Source organism: Loxodonta africana, chromosome 6 (genome assembly GCF_030014295.1).
Source record: "Loxodonta africana isolate mLoxAfr1 chromosome 6, mLoxAfr1.hap2, whole genome shotgun sequence".
Lineage (NCBI taxonomy): Eukaryota > Metazoa > Chordata > Mammalia > Proboscidea > Elephantidae > Loxodonta > Loxodonta africana.
The window spans coordinates 4,285,985-4,302,869 of record NC_087347.1 but is presented as its reverse complement, the minus strand read 5'-3'; the positions used below and the strand labels follow the sequence as shown (position 1 = coordinate 4,302,869).

Genomic DNA, 16,885 nt, shown 5'->3' with positions numbered 1-16,885 from the left:
AGGGGATGGACCATGACAGATGATGGACCATGACAGATGAGAGGCCATGGCAGATGATGGATCATGGCAGATGATGGATCATGGCAAGGGATGGACCATGATACGGGGTGGACCATGGCAGGTGATGGGCCATGACCTGTGATCTGCCTGAGCTTCCTATAGTCATGGAAGCTAAACTAAGGAGGCTTCCTTTTCCATTATTCCTTGAACCTCTGAAATCCTCAACCGTGACTCATGGCCATGGGATCCCAGAAAAGGTCATACAGAATCCTGTTGAGCCTAGTTCCTTCTGAGGCTGGGCAGAGCGGCTCAGAATTCTCATGGCCCACATGATTCATGCAGAGAATTAGGGCTGAGGTTAGGGTTTGAGATGCTGGAATTCAACCACGGGTAAATATGGAGAGGAAAGAATGGTGGTTAATGAGATGTCCGGTTTCTTTAATGCATGACATGGCTATCCTATATTCAATCATTGAGGAAGGACCCCTATTGTGGGGGTTGGAGACCACAGAGAGACACATTTTGGCTTGAGGCAGCTTGGGTCACCAAGCAGACACTGAAGGGACAATGGGAAGGACAGCTCTGTCCAGTTGTGGCCTGCCTGCCTGCTCCATGCCCAGGAGCCTGTGGCAAAGCCTGTAGACACCCCTTCACGAACGCAGATAAAAATCAGGATAGCTTGACATTTGAGGGAGACTGATAGCACAGGAGATGGGTACAAAGACAGACAAACAGAACATCTTTTTGGCTTTGCCTGGCGTTCCTTCTGCCTCAGCAGCCTCAGCTGAGCTCTTCCAGACCATCTAGCCTGAGGCTGCATCTTTCCTGATTTCAGCATCCTTGACCTTTCCTTCTTTATTTTTGGTGACAGTGGGTAAGAGGGAGGGTGTTTTGGGGTGGATGATTTGTGTAAGAATGTATGGTATTTTGATAAATGTACATTATTATGCCATTTTTCTTTCTTTCTTTCGCCATCCAGGATGAAGCAAAACCCTGCCTCAGCTCTGGAACTTGCTGCAGCTCATTAGTGGAACATCTCCCTGGATCCCTCACAGGGCAGCTGCGTCTGTTAACCCAAATGACGGCACTTCTCTCACATCAAAGCCAATGTTCCCGCAACAGGAGCAGAGACTCACTGGGAAAGAATTCCCATCTTGTCGGAGGTCCAGGAAGGGCTGACATGAATATGACATGGTTCCATCAGAATCCTTCAGGATCGCACTAGTTTCCATGGAACTAAACGTCTGTTATGGATTGAATTTTGTCCCCCTAAAAATATGCACTGTAAATTCTAATGCCTATGGTTCAGAGCTCAGGCTGCTAACCAAAAAAGTCAGCAGTTCAAATCTACCAGCCACTCCTTGGAAATCCTAAGGGGCAGTTCTGCTCTGTCCTATAGGGTCGCTATGAGTCAGAATTGACTAGAAGGCAATACTTTTGTTGTTTATACTTGTGGTTATAATCCCATTTGGATATGGATTTTCTTTGTTATGTTAATGAGGCAGTATTATCGTAAGGTGTGTTTTAAGTCAATCTCTTCTGAGATATAAAAAGAGCAGATTGAGCAAGCAACCAAGCAAACAAGCAAACAAGAGGGAAGACAGATGCCTTACCATGTGAAGATCGCCAAGGAACCAAGGAACAAGGACCTTCCCCCATAGCTGACAGAGAAAGAAAGCCTTCCTCTAGAGCCAGCACCCCGAATTCAAGCTTCCAGCTCACTTAACTGTGAGAATATGAAATGTCTGTCTGTTAAAGGCACCACTTGTGGTATTCCCGTTAGAGCACTAGATAACGAAGTGTCCTCTTAGACTCAGGAGGTTTAAGGGAACAATCCGCCAGACGTATGTGGTGGGATAATGGTCAGCATCTTCTTGTAAAAGTGCAGCAAACCTACAAAAGCTGCTGAGCATGGGGCAGGGGTCGTCTGGGTGCCCAGTGAGGGGGGAAGGAGGAGGCACATGCTTTAATTAGACTTGGACTTTGCTGGGACGAGTCTGCATCTGATTTTCACTCAGAGCACTTCTGCCTCCTCAGGCAAACAGCGGACTGAACACTTGATGTCAGCACACGCTTCACACACACACCATGTATTCACTTCCATAGGCATGCACGTGCACACACGGGGACCCACACGCATTCCCTGACTTGCCATGTGTGGGGCAGATTCCAGCTCCCCCTTTCCCGCTCTCTTTGTGATAGGAGGCAGGGCTGAGTCCTCTCTTTGTTTATTTGTACAGGGAGGAATTCATCAATTAAATGTCTAGCTTTGAGGTCTGGCCTATCAGGAGCGATTCCTGTAAGGCTAACTCATTCCTTTAATCTCCATCCTGGGCCTCTCTTTGCTGTTCTTCAATTAACAGTATTTGGACAATTACCCCACTGCTTTTACTATGCAGAGGGAGCAAAGGAAAAGTTGGGGTGCTCTCATCAGTCTGCATGGGCTCCTGCTGGCTGTGGGGTTGGGTTTGCTGCCTGGGGTGCCCCTGCCCCACCCAGGGAGGCTGCACCAGCTGCAGTAGTTGGGGTGTTGAGTCTGGAGGTTCCTGACGAGTACCTACCACTGTGGCTCTTGCTCAGTGTTCAGTCCTGGGCCCCTCTGGTGATCTGTTGAAAACCACAGAGCCTCTTTCTGGGAGTGTGTGCATATATGCGTGCACACACACAAACGCGTGCGCACAACTTCTGGTATATGGTCCGGCCCCACTATTGAAGACCAGGAAGCTGAGCCCCAGAGTGGGTCATTTGCCCCTTGGTGATTAGAGATGGGTCTGGATGCCGTCTTGGGTTCATGCCGGGAGTCTGCCCTCCCCTGGCCCAGGTTTTCCCTCTGAACCAGAGATATCTTTGCTTGCTGCCATTCAAGCAGCCTGGATTGTGCATCTCTGGAGGCTGGTTCAGCCCCTGGAGAAAGGTCATGGGGAGGGGTCTCCCCAGGTGAGGTCTGGCCTGAAGATTGTCCCAGAGGCCCACCCTTCCATTCACATTGTCTCACTCACCTGTGACCCTGCCCTCTGGGGCCCAGCCTCCAGCCCCCTAGCCCCAGAGGTGACCCCAGCAGCAGGCTGACGGGCCTATGGTGTGCTTCCCTCGGTTCCTGCCTGTCTTCATGGAGCCCACAGGGACAAGCACATTCTTTAGGCCCTTCTGGAGGTGCAGTGTTTTACCAGGCAGCCATAGGGCCTCATTCAAGTCTCATGATAACCATTTGGAGAAACAGGCTCAGAAAGGACAAACCCATGTGGTAAAGCTGGGACTGGGATTCCAGGAGCCCTGCTCCCTCCCCCCATGGGACACAATTGAAAAGTCACACAGCAGGGATGTGGTACACATGCTGTCCTGCACCTACAGACCATCATGGGAGAAGAGGGGCAGGAAGGGGTGTGGCCGCACGTACTGGCTTCTGCTCTTCCTCTTCTTTCTCCACCTTCGACTGACTCCTGCATGGTCAACTTGAGTGAATGAATGAATGAATGAGTGCAGCCAAGGCTCCTGCTGACCTGCTCTGCCATTGCTGACCTCAGACAAGAATGAGAAGACATCAAGGGTCCACAGGAGACAAGAGAGGGAGCAGCTGGGTGGCTCTTCCTCCTGGGATTGCCAGTGGATCCCCAGGGCACTCCCTGGCTGGATTCCTGCCTTCCTCCATCAAAGTAATGGCTTGTTAGTACCAGCATTGGGAAGACAGGCTGGACGGGAAGCCAGCCTCACTGTGAAGCTCCAGCTCCGGGCCTCTTTGTTTCTCTGCTTCTTCCAAAGTGGCAAAAGATCAAGGCCCTGAGCTTGAAATAACAAGAGGGAAATAGTTTGCAGACCTGCATCTGGAGGCCAGAGGGGCTTTAATCGTGGTGCTCGCAAGAGCGCGGGGAGGGCGGGTTTGGATCACTGGTTCATAAACTCATCTCTGTGGCTTCACACGGCAAACTCAAGAGAGGCCCCGTCCCAGGCTTGGATGTGGCCCTGGCACAAAGCTTCCTCTCTGGTTAATGAGACAAGGCACACCTGTCTGCTGAGTGCCACGCCCAGCCCGTGTCTCCCGGCAGGTCCCGGCCTCCTTACCCTGCATTTCAGCGTCTCTGACGCCATGAAGACACCCCTTCTTAGGTACAGACCCTGTGACCTTCAGCTGAATCCTCCAGGCATCGGCTTTAATTCAGGCCTGCTGTGGAGTCCCTGGGTGATGCAAATGGTTAATGCGCTCGGCTGCTAACCAAAAGATTGGGGGTTGGAGTCTACCCAGAGGTGCCTCAGAAGACAGGCTTGATGATCTACTTCTGAAAAAATCAGCCATTGAAAACCCTATGGAGCAGTTCTACTCTGATACACATGGGGTCACCCTGAGTCGGGGGTGACTCGGCAGCAGCTGGTTATTGGTAGGGTCAACTGCAGGGTTGCCGTGGTCTGCCTGTTGACATATGCTGACATACGTCTGCAGTTTACTCGAGGCTGAGAAAAGCCCAGAGTACCCCTGATGTCCCTTGAAGCCAAAACAGGCCTTGTCCTGGGGGAAAGGGGAACTTGCAGGGCATCACCATGCCGTGGTTGGGGTGACGGGAGCCTCCAGGGTGTCATACTCTGGATAAAGAAGCCTGTCACTTTTCCGTTTGTCTTTGGATCTGCAACTTTTGGAGATCTTCCCAACCATGAGTTTACCTAGCACATGATTCTCCAGCCTGAGGCCTTCTGCTTATAATCAGTGACAGAATTGAGAAGGGGGCCCACAGATCTCAGGTTCATGGAGAGCACCTCTTTGCTTCTTGCACTCTGCACTGGCCACTACCAAAAGGGCACCCAACTCACAAGGTTGTAACGAAAACATACCTGAGCCACGATACACGCTGAGGTGATAGAGTCCCAACTACCAAGTGCACCAGGGTTCCTGGGCTGCAAAGCAAAGTGACACAAGATTGGGGCTTGTAAGAATGGAAGTTTATTCTCTCCTAGTTCTGGAGGCTGAGAGTCCAAATTCAAGGTGTCAGCAGGGCCATGCTCTCTCTGAAGGCTCTAGGGGCAGATCCTTTCTTGTCTCTCCAGCTTCTGTAACCCCAGTGTCATTGGCTTGCAGCTGCAGCATAAATCCATCACCGTATGGCCGTCTCCTCTGTGCCTGTGTGTCTCTATGAGGACACCACTCAGGTGGCATTAGGGCCTACTTTGAGGACTAAGGTGCACCTGACCCAAGCGATGCTGTTTTCAATTGCCTTATATGAATTTGGAAGCTGGATAATGAATAAGGAAGACAAAAGAATTGACACCTTTGAATTGTGGTGTTGGCAAAGAATATCGAATATACCATGGACTGCCAAAAGAACAAACAAGTCTGTGTTGGAAGAAGTACAGCCAGAATGCTTCTTAGAAGTGAGGATGGCAAGACTTCATCCCACATACTTTGGACATATTGTCAGAAGGGACCAGTCCCTGGAGAAGAGCATCATGCTTGGTAAAGTAGAATGTCAGAGAAAAAGAGGAAGACTCATTGAGATGGATTGACACAGTGGCTGCAAAAACGGGCTCACACATAGCAACGATTGTGAGGATGGTGCAGGACTGGGCAGTGTCCGTTTGTTGTACATAGGGCCATTATGAGTTGGAGCTGACTTGACGGCACCTAATAACAACTACTCTGGTATGAACTCATGTTGACTGATAACATCTTCAAAGACCCTATTTCCAAATAAGATCATGTTCACAGGTTCAAGGGTTAGGACTTCAATATATCTATGGGGCGGGTGGGGCACAATTCAGTCTATAACACTGAGGATCTGTGAATATAGTAGGCATGACCCGCCTGGGGTTGCATCCTTGTATGACCTGGGCCAGGTAACATTTCCATTCCTGTTTTAGGGAAGAGGAGACTGGTGTTGGGAGGAAGGCTGGTAAGTTGTTTAAGGCCACATAGCTCCTGAGAGTCAGAGTCAAACTTGAATCTAGACCTCCTTAACCACAAACCTGTGGGCTTTCCAGAGCCCTTCGTCTCCCAAGGTCTCAGTTATCCAATCTGGTCTACATCCATCCTTGGAGTGAATTCTTTTCCTAAAATACAGTGAGGACCCTATCACCTCCCACCTCAAAAGCTGGCAACCACTTCCATTTCTTGGGTGGGTCCTTTGGATTGCTGGAGTGACCAATGACCAGGGAGGCTGCAGCTGTTCATGTATCCAGCACTTAGTGCGAAGGTTACGACGTGGCAGAGGGAGATGGAATTGGTGGGGATTGTGTGTCCTTCCACGCTGGGTCGATAGACAAGTATCCAGCTGTGTAGATTCCTGAGATGTGCTGACTGTGGTGGAGGGACGGAGTCTTGGGCCAACACATCCATTGATTTGTATGCAAATTCAATCAGCTGCTGCAGCCAGGGAAAGGAGAAGAAGGTGAGGTCTGAAACTAAAACCTCATCAGGCTACATTGACTGAGCCCTTTGCTATTACAGATGTCCAGAGAGACACTGACTCTTGGTTAACATGCTGAATAACTTCCCCAAATCTGCTGATATTTTACAACAACCCTGTAATTTCAGTTAGTGTACTAGTCACCAATGTGAAGTTTCTGGTTATAGATACCATGATAGGGAGGGCTGTGTCATTTGCTAAGGGTGGCATTTCAAATGAGTAGGGAAAATTTAATGCATCATTTTTGACAACTGTCTGTCCACAGGAAAAATATTGCGTAAAAAAGTGACACCCTTCCACCATCTGTACCTTAAAAAAAAAATTCCAGCTGGCTTAAAGATCTAGGTGTAAGAAAGACTCTGTTGCCTGAAGGAGACATAGGAGAATGTTTTCGTATTTTGCGGGTGGAGAAGATGTTTCCAAGCAAGGCGTACAAATAATTGATATTAAGAATGAGACAGACTAATAGCGGTATCTCAGAGGCTTAACCCAACAAGGTTCCTCCTCCGGCTCCATGTTAAGCGTAGGTCAGCAGGGGCTGTGTTCCACACAGATATCCGGGGACCCAGGGTGAGACTCCGTCTGGGATATTATAGCAGGGGAAGAGACTCTTGGAGGTCATGCACCAGCTCTTCTAGGTTTTGGCTTAGAGTTGACACATGTCACTTCTGCCCAAAGCCCACTGGCCAGAATCAGTCATGTGACCCTGCTGAACCACAAGGGGAGGGGCAATGTGGGGAATAAGTTGAATGTTTATGAACACTGCTCTCTGCCACAAACTCTATCCTAATACATTAAAGTATTGGATGGAATGAGAGATTTTCTTGGGACATGGGTCAAAAGAGATGCTTAAGAAGAAATGAAAATAGATTCTAAGAATTACCGTCAAGAAATGGATTTCATCTAGGTGGTTTTATTGAAAGAATATCGAGCATGTGTGTTCAGGGAGGAGTGGTGAGATGTTCCCAGAATTCCCCGGGGGCTGGGTACCAGGTGTGGAATTAACAAACCTCAAGGGGCTCTGAGGCAGGAAGCAGGAGGTAGGACACGTCATAACAGGACGTTAGGGGAGGAAGTGGGCCACCTGCACCTCCCTCCAGTTGTTCCAGACCTACTGAGAATGTGCTCAGTTGGCAGATCTGGGGGTGCCCCTGGCTGTCCCAGGCCTTGTCACTTCTGTAACAAGCTGATTATGCAGAATTATCCTCTCAGCCTGTGAACAGGGGAGAGGGCATCCCCCAGTAAGAAACTGAGGTGCTGGTATAGGCGCGGAAAATGAAGCTCAGCAGTCAAAGAGGAACTAAAGGAAAGAGAGACTGACACCCATGTGGCATCAGCTATTGAAACTTTGTCAGAGAATAGGTAAGAGATACGACGAGCTCTGAAGTCATATGATGCTAACAGAATCGCAAAGAAAAACGTTATTAGATGCTATTTATAAAGGTATATATTTAAAGTGTCTCTCCGTTAAGGATCAGAAATGGATATGCTTCTAAGTTCTTAGATTAGGTAGCTACTGTGTCGAGGCTTCCGTGTTCATGGTGCTTTCATATTCAAGGCCCCACCTCAGTGCTGGGGGCCCAATGGCTCTGAGGCGTCACAGCTGCACTTGGGGTCTAAGAGCAGATGCGGTGTCTCACAGGGTAGAAATGGACAAAATGACACCATGATGGGTGCACCAGGTGATGGGCCCAGAGTGCTGGTGACTCCAGAGCAAAATGGCTGACCATGGGAGTCAGATTGGTAGAGAAAACATTCCACAGAGGAGAGGTTCACTGGGACCCTTCACTAAAGTGCCCCAGGCATCTGCCTCTTCAGAGCACCAGAAGGAAGTTGCTGGTAGACAGCCATCAGCCGAATGTTGAACAGAATGGGCTGGCCTTTGGCTTAGTAGCCATTGGTGCCTCACGGAGTGACCCAGGCCCCACTTCCCCATCTCTCTGCTCTCCGGGGCCTCTGAACCTTTTGTGCTATCCAAAGACCCAATTAAAGGAAGATAAAAGAGAAGGATGACGGATTCACAAAAACGCCTGCTCAGCCTGGACACCTGTGACAGGAAGGAACATAGAAAAGGGAAGGAAACATAGACCAGTGATAATGAATACTGATTTTTGTGCAAATCCAGTCAGCAGCAACCTATGAGCCAGAGCCCCTGAACGTCACTCCAAATCAAAGCAGTGTAAATACTGCCGCTTCAGGTCTGCCTTGAGAGGCAGCTGTCTGCCGGCACGCGGGGACTGCGGCAAGCAGCGTTCCAAAGGTGTCTGCTGCCTTCGAGTTTATTTATTTGCCTCACTTGATCCCAGTTACGTTTAAGCATGGCGTGATTATACATCTCACACTGATTTAAGACCCCGGGCCTGCATGGTGGGCAGGGAAAAGACGAGGGGGAGGAAAAGGCTTCCTAGCTCCATCTAATTTAAAGCATCTTTAGCTGAGTGGCGCAGTGAAAAGGATGTGGCTAAAACAAAAATCAGAGCGAGATCAAAGGACATGCACAAATTTATTCCTTCTGGAAGCAACCTCTCCTTTTTCCCTGTCTCTGCTTCTTCCCTCATTCAAATCCCAGGATTCTTCTGTGGCAGAGCTCCAGGACTCCCTGGTCTCTGAGCAGAGTCCCAGTTTCATCTTTGATTGATGGGGCGGCTTGCGGGAGATCTGAGGGCCTTCGTGATTTCACGGTGGGCACGTGAAGCGTCACATTAATCAGTGCTCTTTAAAAGCAGTTCAAAGACGGTCCTAGATGCTGGTAAGACTCTTGTTTGAAGCATGGAGCCAAGGGGCTTCGTGATTTTATCAACAGCCTGCAGCTTCTTTCTCCTCTCTCCAGAGCACTTCTTGCTGAGTCGTGCTGGGTGGAATTTTACATGCGAATCTCACGGAGCCAAAGGAACCTGAAAGATTGTCCAGTTCCAAACCCATGCTTCACATCCACAGACGCTTGAAGAGGGAAATGGCCTACTTAGGATCAACGGAAAGGGGCTCCTAGTCCACAGGCAGCGTGTTGCTCAGGCTTCCTGGTGGCCTGTGACAACTCAGAGGAGATTGAGCTCAAAAGGGGAATTTTAGCTCCTGTAATTGGGAAGTTGAGAGGATGAGCTCCGAGTCCAGCAGGATCTGGGGTGCATGCTGTTGGTTTTCCCCTTTCCCTCCATCTCCCATCTGTTGCATGGTCTGCAAGCAAGAAAAGACCCCCCTGCAGCCCAGGCTGACATCACAGCTCACAGAGCCTTTTTTTCCCTCCTCCTTCCCCTGCCCACCACACAGGCCCAAGATCTTAAGTCAGCATGAGATGTATAATCACGCCATGCTAAAGTGTAACTGGGATAAAGTGAGACAAATAAACGCACAATCTCTCCTGATGCACCTGTTTACCTAGTCTCAGGGCAGGACCTTTACCAGCTCTGCTTGTCACATGCCCCGCCCTGGACCAACTATTGTGCAGAGAGATGGAGTTCTGTAACTGGCCAGGCTCGATCACGTGCTCACTCCAGGCCTAGCTAAGGTGTCAGGGGACTATGGGTGACAGTCCCAGCAAAGCCACCTGTGTGTGTGCGTGAGCATGTGTTTGTGCGCGTATGCATGTGCGTGCGTGTGTTATCTAATTAAAAGAGGGGCCGTGGGCAGAAAAACAGCATTCATCAAGTGTCTGGAGAGTTACTTCCTGCACCATCACCCAATGGATGGACTATGGAACACTGATCTGAGGAGATGTAGTAGATGTTATGTGATCAAAGGATCTGTGATCTATGTATTGGGAAGTTCTGGCTGAAGCTTGGGTGAAGCATTTCGTTTCATCATGCCAATGTGCATTGGAATCTCTAAGACAGGGCTATCGATGAGTGTTTCCCATGTTTATTTGACTAAGAAGCCACTTCTTAGCTATGAGACACTGTAAGGAAAATGAGGCTTTAGGATAGAAAGTTTAAACTGAAAGAAACTTTAGACATCATATAGCCCTTTCGGTTTACAGATTCATAAAGGTGAAGTTATCTGCCTGGTGGTGCTAAGGAAGAACCCTCTCTAACATGCACACCAGCCAGTCTGTTCTTACCCGATGACCCGCAGTCTGACTCCAACTTGTGTATTTGCCACTGTAGTGACTTAGCTTATGCTGTTCCCTCTTCCTGGAATACCTCTATTCCCCATCCCCACTGGCCATTCTTCTGGGCAACTCCAACCTTCACGACTGGGTGGCCTTCTCCACCAGCTCGTACCTACAGTGGGGAGACATGCCCTTCTGTACCAGGCCTTTCCAAACTCATAACTGGAGCTAAGAGCTACCAATCCCTTCCAGTGGAAAGTAAGCTCTTCAATCTCCAAATCTCCAGATAGAATAACAATTTTATGGCAATTACATTCTAACCTGTGGCATAGACGTTTATGTAATTGACTTACAGCCTTTTCTAGACAATAGACTCTTATGCTATAAATGATTTCTTCTGCTAATCATTTCTTCTGAGACCCCCATTCTCAAGTCTGTATGGGAGTGAAAGAAACAATTCACAGTTTGGTTAGATCAGATGCTTTGTCTTACACTGCTTGGTATGGGATCTGGACATTTCTTGGAATCCAGTTACTTTGGGGAAGCAATGCTGAATTAAATGCTTTTGATTTTACATGGGGTCTCTAATAAAACTCCAGAACAAAAATAAGGATAAAGCATGTCATACAACAAAGAAAGAGCATGGTTTTAAAGATTATCCAGAAAACAAAAAATAAAAATTTAGATAGAAATTAAATGCCTTGCACCCTCAAGGAAATTAAGAAACATAGACCCTTTGAAAAGACAGGAAATATAAGATGAAAAAGTAGAAAGATTCTAAGGGAGCTGACAGAAGAAAGATGTTAAAGAAGCCGATAGGCTATTGCAGTAAGGAGAAGTAAGACATGGAATAAATACTCTAGGAAAAACAATCATTGGTATTACAAAACCAAACCAAAAATCACTAGAATTAAATAAATCAGGGAGGTGCTAAAAGATATGAATGGCTGGCAATGCAGATGCAACATAAGGAGAATTGGTGTGCTTGAATAAGAGAACGGACCAACAAGAGCAGAAATAATATTTTTGAAGCTATACTAGAAGAACATTTTTGGAACTGGAGGGAGCCCTGAATCTACATTTCAGTAAGTATCAAGGTGCCTGAGAAAACATTAACAACAACACCACCAAGACACATCCTGGTGAAGTTTCTCCATTTCAATGATGAAGAGCAGAATCTCACAGGTATCCAGTAATAACAACAGGATCATTTAGAAAGGCAAGTAATGAGGCTGTTGTCAGAATTTTCTCAATTTTGGGTGACAGAAGATAGTGGGTCAAAATGTACAAGTGTTGAGGGGAAGCACCTGTGAAACCAAAAATTTTGTTTTTCCCCAGCCATATGCTTGTATGTAATGGCAGCAAAAGACATTATCTTCTGTAGGAGAACAGGTTACCCCTGTGTATTCTTTCTAAATTAAACAACAACAGCAATGAAAACTACTCGAAGATCTGTTGTAACCGAATGAAAGATGAATGAAAGTAATAAATTAAAAAATGTGAATTCGGGAAAGAAAGGGCAGGCGGTGAGCACAGAATCCGTGTAGACTTAGAGTTAGGTCTGAATAATGGAGTAAATATGGTTACGCATCAGAATATAAAAGTTCTCTTGATTCCTGATCTAATCAGGTTTCCACTTGAATGGTGGACATTATAAGATGTCATAGATTTTAAGATAACCCCGATCTCAAGAGGCTGAAAAGGAAAACAGTGCAATTAAGAACTGAAGTTGACTACACGTCTATTTGTGGGACAAGTCACTTAACCTTTGTCTTCCTTTATAGACTGAGTCTTCGAGGACAGGGGCTTATACTTTTTGTGTATTGCTGTACCACCAGCAAGAGCAGGGTCCGGCACTTAGCAAGTGGCCAATAAATATTTTTTGGATAAATATTAATAATCTTTAGTAAAATAAAATCACAATAGTTTAACTGAATAATGTAACGTAATGAAAAGCTGTCAAGCCCACTTACCGATTGTCTGCATAATTTAACACTAGAAAAAAAAACTTATGGAGCACATCAACCAAAAATAGGTGGATGGAAAAACAGGAAAAATTGTAGTTATGTTAATTTCCTCGTGCTGTTTTTTTTCTGAAGATAATGCATTCAGAAATACAGATTTAAGCAGTCTATTTAAAGGTATAAAAATAACTACAGCTAAAACAACAACAAGAACATTAGACTGTATTCTTCCAAACTATAAGAAAGGACAGAATGAAAGAGAAGGCAAACAATACAGCACTATATATAAAGGAACAATATAGGAAAACTGCTAGGAAGCTGTCAGGGTTCGCACTGTGTCTGTAGAAATGTGTGTCAACTTGGCTAGGCCATGATTCCCAGTACTGTGTGATTGTCCACCATTTTGTCATCTGATATGATTTCCCTATGTGTTGTAAACCCTACCTCTATGATGTTAATGAGGCAGGATTAGAGGTAGTTATGTCGGTGATAGAAAAACTCTGGAGATTGCATGATTGAGTTTTGCAAGACCAGTGACTTCTTTATTGCAAATACCTTTTTTCACCAACGTAAACGGCGACTATATACTTGGACCTCACCGGATGGAATGCAGAGGAATCAAATCGACTACATTTGTGGAAAGAGGCAATGGAAAAGCTCAGTATCATAAGTCAGAACAAGGCCAGGGGCCGATTGTGGAATAGACCACCAATTGCTCATATGCAAGTTGAGGTTGAAGAAAATTAGAATAAGTCAGCGAGAGCCAAAGTACGGCCTTGAGTATATCTCACCTGAATTTAGAGACCACCTCGAGAATAGATTTGATGCATTTAACACTAATTACCAAAGATCAGAGGAGCTGTGGAATGACATCAAGGACCTCATACATGAAGAAAGCAAGAGGTCATTAAAAAGACTGGAAAGAAAGAAAAGACCAAAATGGATGTCAGAAGAGACTCTAAGACTTGCTCTTGAATGTGGAGTAGCTAAAGTGAAAGGAAGAAATGGTGACATGAAAGAGCTGAAGAGAAGATTTTGAGAAGACAAAGTAAAGTATTATAATGAAATGTGCAAAGACCTGGAGATAGAAAACCAAAAGGGAAGAACACACTCTGTGTTTCTCAAGCTTAAAGGACAGAAGAAAAATTCAAGTCTCAAGTTGCAATATTGAAGGATTTTACAGGGAAAATACTAAATGATGCAGGAAGCATCAAAAGAAAATGGAAAGAATACACAGCCATTGTACCGAAAAGAATTGGTCGACGTTCTGTCATTTCAGGAGGTAGCATATGATCAGGAACCGATGTCACTGAAGGAAGAGGTCCAAGCTGCACTGAAATCATTGGTGAAAAAGAAGGCTGCAGGAATTGATGGAATATCAGTTGCGATGTTTCAACAAAGCGTGCATTGCTAGAAGTGCTCACTCTTCTGTGCCAAGAAATTTGGGAGGCAGCTACCTGGCCAACCGACTGGAAGAGATCCATATTTGTGCCAGTTTCAAAGAAAGGTGATCCAACAGAAGGCAGAAATAATTGAACAATATCATTAATACCATAGACAAGTAAAACTTTGCTGAAGATAATTCAAGGCTGGTTGTACCAGTACATCTCAACAGTGAACTGCCAGAAATTCAAGGTGGATTCAGAACAGGGATATCATTGCAGATGTCAGATGGATCCTGGCTGAAAGCAGAGAATACCAGAAGGATGTTTACCTGTGTTTTATTGACTATGCAAAGGCATCTGACTGTGTGGATCATAACAAATTATGGATAACATTGCAAAGAATGGGAATTCCAGAACATTAATTGTGCTCATGAGGAACCTTTACATAGATCAAGAGGCAGTTGTTTGGACGGAACAAGGGGATACTGATTGGTTTAAAGTCAGGAAAGGTGTGTGTCAGGGTTGTACCCTTTCACCATACCTATTCAATCTGTATGCCAAGCAAATAATCTGAGAAGCTGGACTATATGAAGAAGAACGGGGCATCAGGATTGGAGGAAGACTCATTATGCAGATGACACAATCTTCCTTTCTGAAAGTGAAGAGAACTCGATGAAGATCAAAGACCACAGCCTTCAGCATGGATTACACCTCAACATAAAGGAAACAAAAATCCTCACAACTGGATGGACCAATAAGAAACATCATGATAAATGGAGAAAATATTGAAGTTGCCAAGGATTTCATGGAAGCAGCAGTCAAGAAATCAAAAGATGCATTGCATTGAGCAAATCTACTGTAAAAGGCCTCTTTAAAGTGTTGAAAAGCAAAGATGTCACCTTGAAGACTAAGGTGCACCTGACCCAAGCTATGGTATTTTCAATCGCCTCATATGTAAGTGAAACCTGGACAATGAATAAGGAAGACCAAAGAAGAATTGACTCCTTTGAATTGTGGTGTTGGCCAAAAATATTGAACATACCATGGACTGCTAAAAGAACGAACAAATCTGTCTTGGAAGAAGTGCAATCAGAATACTCCTCAGAAGCAAAGATGGAGTAATTACGCTCACATACTTTGGACATGTTCTCAGGAGGATCAGTCCCTGGAGAAGGACATCATGCTTGGTAAAGTAGAGGGTCATCAAAAAAGAGGAAGACCCTCAATGAGATGGATTGGCACAGAGGCTGCAACAATGGGCTCTGGCATAGTGATTGTGAGGATGAATCAGGACCGGGCAGTGTGTCATTCTGTTGTACATAGGGTGGCTATGAGTTGGAACCAACTCGATGGAACCTAACAACAACAAAATGCTCTGGGAGTCCCCGGGTGGCTCCTACAGTTAAGGACTCAACTACTAGCTTAAAGGTTGGTGGTCTGAACCCACCAGAGGTGCCTCAGACAACAGGCCTGGCAACCTGCTTCTGAAAGGCCACAACCTTGGAAACACTATGGAGCAGTTCTACCTTGCACACATGAGGTTGCCAGGAGTAGGAATTTTCTCGACGACAACTAACAGCAACAACTTTCTGGAGGGCAGCACCCTCGCACCTCGTTCCCCCTGCAGTGAGAAACAGCGACGGGAACTCAGCCCTGAGCCATTGGCCCTGAGCATCCTGTCCCAGTGTGGAGAAAAAACCCGAACAGAAACTCCCAGGGTGCCCCTGTGTCTGCTGTACACTGGGAGAAGGCCCTGGACCTTGCCTCTGTGCTTAAATCCATCACTCTAAGTGCTCTGGGCTTTATGTGCTCGGGGCCTCTCTGTGTGGGGACCTCGTCCCTGTGCTTAAATCCATTACCCTAAGTGCTCTGGGCTTTATGTGCTTGGGGCCCCTTGGTCTGGAGAAAAACCTTTTAATAAGTCATTATTAAAACCATTTGCCTTTCGACTGTTTGCATATATAATTCCTGAAATATCTCCTCTCTAATTGTCCAGGATAGTGATATTCAGCAGAGCTCGCTCCCCTTGGAGGCCATCACCCTTCTCATAAACCTGCCATGAAGAGTTTGCGTGGCTCATGCAGGCCCGGGGCCTGGGGAAGCCCCCATCTAGCCGTCCAGCGCCCAACTGGATGGGGAGTAGCGCCTCCAGCCCCCTTGCCCAGCTCGGAGTTTCAGGACCTACAAAATATCCATGGGTAACTGTAGGGAATTTCCCAAATCCCCAGTTTCTCACTGTGGGGTGGGGGTGGGGGGGCTGTAAAAAGAGCTGGCTGCCTAGTTCTTGGGGGTGGCGATGCTGCTGGAATCAGTCCGGGACAGCCAGAGAGCCAGCAGCTTTGGGCTACAATGGATCAGGTCATCAGTCACTGAGGAGCCCAGGATAGGAAATGCCACCAACTGAAAAGTCACCCGGACCAGGTGCAGTGCATTGTGTTTTTGCACTAATTCTCTCAGTGGCCCCTCAGGTAGGTGTTGTCAGGATGGCTACATACTGTATGGGGACCAGTGCAAAATCAAAGTGTGGGCCCTTGTTCAAACAGAGCTCAGGCCTCCAAGATGGTGGCACAGAGCGTTAAGCTAGTGCAGGCCCTTATGGATGCAGGGACCCTCCTCTAGGTGCAGTGGCCTCTGAGCTCAGGTGACGGCATAGTTTGAATGCCTGTGAAGCTGGTCCTGGGTACTACCATCACCATCTCCCCCTGCCCCTGTCCACTCATTTTGAGGTTAAGGAGCAGAGGCCTAAGTGGTCATGATCCTACCACTGTCAAGCATTGGAGCTGGGTCTGGAACCAGGCCGTCTGACTCCAGAGTCTCTGGAGGTTCACCCACACCCAAGCTATAAGTCAGCTGTGGTGGGCTTGGGACACACAGAAGTCTGACGAGGGCAGCCCCACCAGCAGAGGAGGCTGGAGGAGCCTTGGGCCCTGGTCTGCCACTCCTGAGGGACACTAGTCAGGCTGTACTTCCTCGCTTCCCACTTTTCCCCTCTCCTTCTGTCCACATAGCACCTGGCCTTCTGTGTCTGCGGGGAGACTCCACCTGCCAGGCACAGAGTGGGGAAGGCCTAGTGGAGCTGTCCAGCAATGACGCATCGAGTGC

General features: G+C 47.0%; 1 protein-coding gene across 1 annotated transcript in view; it reads left to right on the top strand.

Moving 5' to 3' along the window:
- Positions 1-15,936, top strand: part of ASB1 (ankyrin repeat and SOCS box containing 1) — a 91,355-nt gene extending 75,419 nt beyond the window's left edge. Inside the window, exon 5 of the mRNA XM_064286442.1 lies at positions 980-15,936. Coding sequence (XP_064142512.1) covers positions 980-984 — 5 coding nt within the window. The 3' untranslated portion in view covers positions 985-15,936. The remainder of the gene's footprint in view (positions 1-979) is intronic.
- The last annotated feature ends 949 nt before the right edge of the window (positions 15,937-16,885 follow it).